The sequence below is a fragment of the Henckelia pumila genome, chromosome 2 (genome assembly GCF_033568475.1).
Source record: "Henckelia pumila isolate YLH828 chromosome 2, ASM3356847v2, whole genome shotgun sequence".
Taxonomy (NCBI): domain Eukaryota; kingdom Viridiplantae; phylum Streptophyta; class Magnoliopsida; order Lamiales; family Gesneriaceae; genus Henckelia; species Henckelia pumila.
The window spans coordinates 8,808,534-8,813,032 of record NC_133121.1 but is presented as its reverse complement, the minus strand read 5'-3'; the positions used below and the strand labels follow the sequence as shown (position 1 = coordinate 8,813,032).

Sequence of the window (4,499 nt, the reverse complement as noted above, 5' to 3'; positions counted from 1 at the left end):
ATGTAAGATAAAAAAAGGGCAAATTAGAAAATTCAGAATTAAAACTCATATATTTATAAAAGTAATAGATAATAGATAGATAATAGATTTTTAAAATTAATTTTCATTTTTTCCCAATTAAGTTACTATTATTAATACTAAAGTAAGCGATTTTTGTTAGTGAAGTTAGGTTTAAGCCAAAATGGATCAACAAAGTTAATTTGGATGGAAAATGGTAACTTTTGGCTAAGAGGAGGGGTAAAACTGATTAAATGGACGAATTGTTTGGTGATATTTGAATGGTGAGACCATCGGACGAGCGAAATGTCTCGCAAACTCCAGTTTCTAGAGCTTTTACAATAATGGGGATCCATTTTTGGAGATGTTGATATTTGAATATATTCTCTATGGCTCGGAAAATCAATCAAACTATATTGGTCATTGTGAGTTGCATCTGTAAGTTAATGTGATATACTCTTCTCCATGGATCGCCGAAATTTAATTGGCGTTTTTCAATGACAACTAAACAGCAATAGAAATGAAGATGAAGATTTTATTTGGACATGTCTTAAAAACGTTGTGTGTTTTATAAGTAAAAAAAAAAAAGACTTTATACCTGTACAGAGAAGATTTTTGTGAAATATTTTTGAGAAAAAAATGTTTAAGAAGTATTATCAGAAAAATAACAATGAAATAATATATAATTTAGAGAGATGTTTTTAAACCAAAAAAGTGTACCAACTCCTTTTCGTTACTTGTCATCAACTAGCAGTTTCATGACAAATAAACCAAAAAACAAAACACAACAAAACACAACAAAAACTAAGAGAGTGATATGATTATGATTCTGATATGAATTGTATAGTTGCATGTGTTGGTCCAAATTCAAGTTAAGGTAATAGGATATTTTTTTGTAGCTGCTAAGAGAGAAACCTAATGGAAACTGTGAAGAATCAAATGTAGCAAAACAAATGACTCCATTTAGTCATATTTTGAAAATGCGTACTTCCGCGACACTTTTACAAGGACATGAAGCAGAATGGTGCTAAAAAGTGGACAAACAAGAGTTTTGAATGGATAGAATGGCACAAAACAGAAGGAACATAAATCATAATGACCCCTACACTTACTTAAGTTCTTTTTTTTCTTGTGAATGTCTAGAAGTGGAATTTTACCTCAAACTTAACTCTGCATGAAATGAAGAACAAAGATTATCTCCAGTGATACCGCTCCTTGTAGTTCCAAGTAACACATCCAGAAACTCAATTGTCCACCACGCGCCATTTTCCACATCAAGACTCAACCTCAATTGCCCTAAGTTACAGATGGTGGTCGAGTTAAAGGGATGGGATATACTTCAACATTTTTTGTCATGTTGACTGCAGCTATAAACATGCGGCGTGACTAAAAGAATACTTGAAATAATTGCAGGTTAAAAAATCAATAAAGCAGCCAATTTTATCAACGAGACCCTTCTATTATCAGGAAACAAACCAAAAACCATTTGCACCAACAGCCGGCATATAATCAAGAATATTCCACTCAGTATTAACAACTCATAGACTGCCAAAACCTCTGCTGCTAATCAACTGTACACTACATTATGATATTTACCCACCATTAGTGTTCTAAATGGCGGTCGAGGCGGCCTCTTAGGCACCGCCTAGGCGGTAGGCGGCCCTAGATCGCCACGCCTTGGCATGAGGCGGCCTTTTCAGGCGGCCCAAGCTGTCCGGCGGGCAAGGCGGCGGTGGAGGGCGCTCGGGCGGGTGAGGCGGCCAAGGCGGTCAACACATTTTTAAATTCAGTCAAAGGTCAAGAGTCAATTAATTTTAAAATTCTAGTCAAAAGTCAATAAATTTTAAAAACCTAGTCAAAGTCTACCCATTTTAAAACCCTAGTTATTAACTTATTTCAAAAACACTAGCCACTTTCTTTTTGTTTTTCATATTTGCTCCCTACCCTCCACCACACACCTCAAGCTGCCTGCCGCCGCCACCAGCAAGCAGTTTAGGTTAGTTTTTGCATATTTCACCTATTTTTACATACTATTTTTTATTACATTGCATGACTATATATGATTACCCATAAAAAATGCTTAAAAAAATTCAACGTAAGCGGTCACGGACCTCCCCACCACCGCCTCCCGCCATTTACAAGCCAAACAGCCAATAGCCAACTCAACCAACACATTCTCTCCATAAATGGAGAAAATTTGTGCACACTTAATTTCAAGGATCCTAGAGCAAAAAAATACATTAGATTACTTCTCAACTCTGAAAATGAAAATTCAAATAATTGAGAAAGATAATTTATCTTGAGATGGGATGGAACAAAGACAAGATAAACACATGCACTAATTCAATCTTCAAAACCACGCCCTAAAACAAAAGAATAGAAGTAACAGACATCGGAGAATGAACAAAATCGAACAAGCGCGATCATATTCATTGCAGGGACAAGGTTATCAGTTGAGAATGTTGACCAAACAGTTCATTCAAAGTATTGCGAACGGTTCCCTGCAAGATCAGATAATCTTGTATTAACCTTAAATTTTGTTTCCTGTTTTTAGAGCTAGCTAGACTGTAAATAAAGAACTGTTCTTGGTACCTTAGAGCATTTCTTCGCGGTTTGGAGAACAGAGTTGCCATAAGGATCTACTACGATGCTCAATAACTTGGGACTTTTGATTATCTCATCGATGATTTGAGGGGAGTATTTGTGATTGGATGCCTCCATCAATTTCTTTACTACATTGCTCGCATATTTGTCCCTCGACAGGATAGCGAAAGCCCCAGTCACTTGAGCTAGTATATCTTCTATCAGACACGCTCTCTCAAATCCTATTACATGCTGCACTAGAATATTCCTGAAACAGGAAAAATGTTGGGTTTTGGATTTTATATGCTAACTTGTGAGTGAGAAAATATACGAAAAGGAAACTTGTATGTATACTTACCCGAATTGTTTTTCAGACATACGATATGCATCTTCCATTATTACTGCGAGAATACGCCGTACACTCCCTCGTATAGAGTCTTTTGATAAGAGGTCTTGTAGAAGGCAGGACCCGCTTTCATTATCAATGATTTCCAAACAATTATCAGCTATCACCTTGAGTATTGGCTGTGAAATACACAAGTACTGTTATAGATATCCTTAATTCAAAATACTAGGATGAAATTCAGCAGTGCATACTTCAGTGTCTTCTGCTGGGAAGATATGGAAGCAATGACCAATAACGAGAGAACCAAACTGGTTGTTTACGAGCGGAACAGTGAGGTAACTGAAGACGACCATCATATAACATATTTGCTTCCGTGTCTTGAGACACTCAAGAACTTTCTTCATGGACTCGGATCTGCAAAGAAACACGAAAATCGAGTTATCACACTCAAAGAGGTGTTTAAGGTCGCAGAAACACTAAATTTCAGAAGTCGAGTTATACGCGTACCCTTGAGGATTGAGACAGGCCGACATTAGTAAACTGACATTACCAGTTATTGAAGAAACCAGGTGGTTCATCTGTTCTTCGTTGCAGACTTCGAAAAGTTTTTGAATAACATAGCTACCCAACCGATGAGTCATCAACTTAAAGATGCAATCTTTGACCTCCGAAAAGATGATTTGGATGTCTTCCGGTTTCCTTTCTTGGAGTTTCTGGTGCAAGAACTGGCAACTGCTGTTAGAAATTAAACTTGGACCTAACTCACCTCAAAAGCTAGCTCAAGAGGTGAGGTTTGCCCTTGTTCATATAAAGAGGTCCAGGTTATTTAGCCAACCTATGTGAGACATAAATCAATACACCAACACACCCCTCTCACGCCCAGTAAATGGGTGGCCAACTATGGGACGGATGAAACCAACTATGGGCCGTCCAACACATAACGGGAACCCGGGCTTTGATACCATGTTAGAAATAAGACTTGGACCTAACTCACCTCAAAAGCTAGCTCAAGAGGTGAGGGTTGCCCTTGTCTATATTAAGGGCTCCCAGTAATTATATCCTTCCGATGTGGGACAATATTTCAATACACCGCCCACACGCCCAACAATGAACATCTGGAGCGTGGAGATATTAACGGGTGATCTAACTATAGGCAGCCCAATTATGGGCGGTCCAACACACACGGAGGGCCTGAGCTTTGATACCATGTTAGAAATTAAACTTGGATCTAACTCACCTCAAAAGCTAGCTCAAGAGGTGAGGTTTGCCCTTGTTCATATAAAGAGGTCCAGGTTATTTAGCCAACCTATGTGAGACATAAATCAATACACCAACACACCCCTCTCACGCCCAGTAAATGGGTGGCCAACTATGGGACGGGTGAGACCAACTATGGGTCGTCCAACACATAACGGGAACCCGGGCTTTGATACCATGTTAGAAATAAGACTTGGACCTAACTCACCTCAAAAGCTAGCTCAAGAGGTGAGGGTTGCCCTTGTCTATATTAAGGGCTCCCAGTAATTATATCCTTCCGATGTGGGACAATATTTCAATAACTGCATTGATCCAT

General features: G+C 38.5%; 1 protein-coding gene across 1 annotated transcript; it reads right to left on the bottom strand.

Annotated features, from left to right (window-relative positions):
* Positions 1 to 2,553: 2,553 nt before the first annotated feature.
* LOC140877177 (pumilio homolog 12-like) lies at positions 2,554 to 3,567 on the bottom strand. Its single transcript, XM_073280704.1, has 4 exons — positions 3,434 to 3,567; positions 3,178 to 3,340; positions 2,939 to 3,105; positions 2,554 to 2,848 (listed from the first exon to the last, which is right to left on the bottom strand). The coding sequence occupies exons 1-4, from the start codon at positions 3,565 to 3,567 to the stop codon at positions 2,554 to 2,556; spliced, it is 759 nt and encodes a 252-aa protein (XP_073136805.1).
* Positions 3,568 to 4,499: the final 932 nt, after the last annotated feature.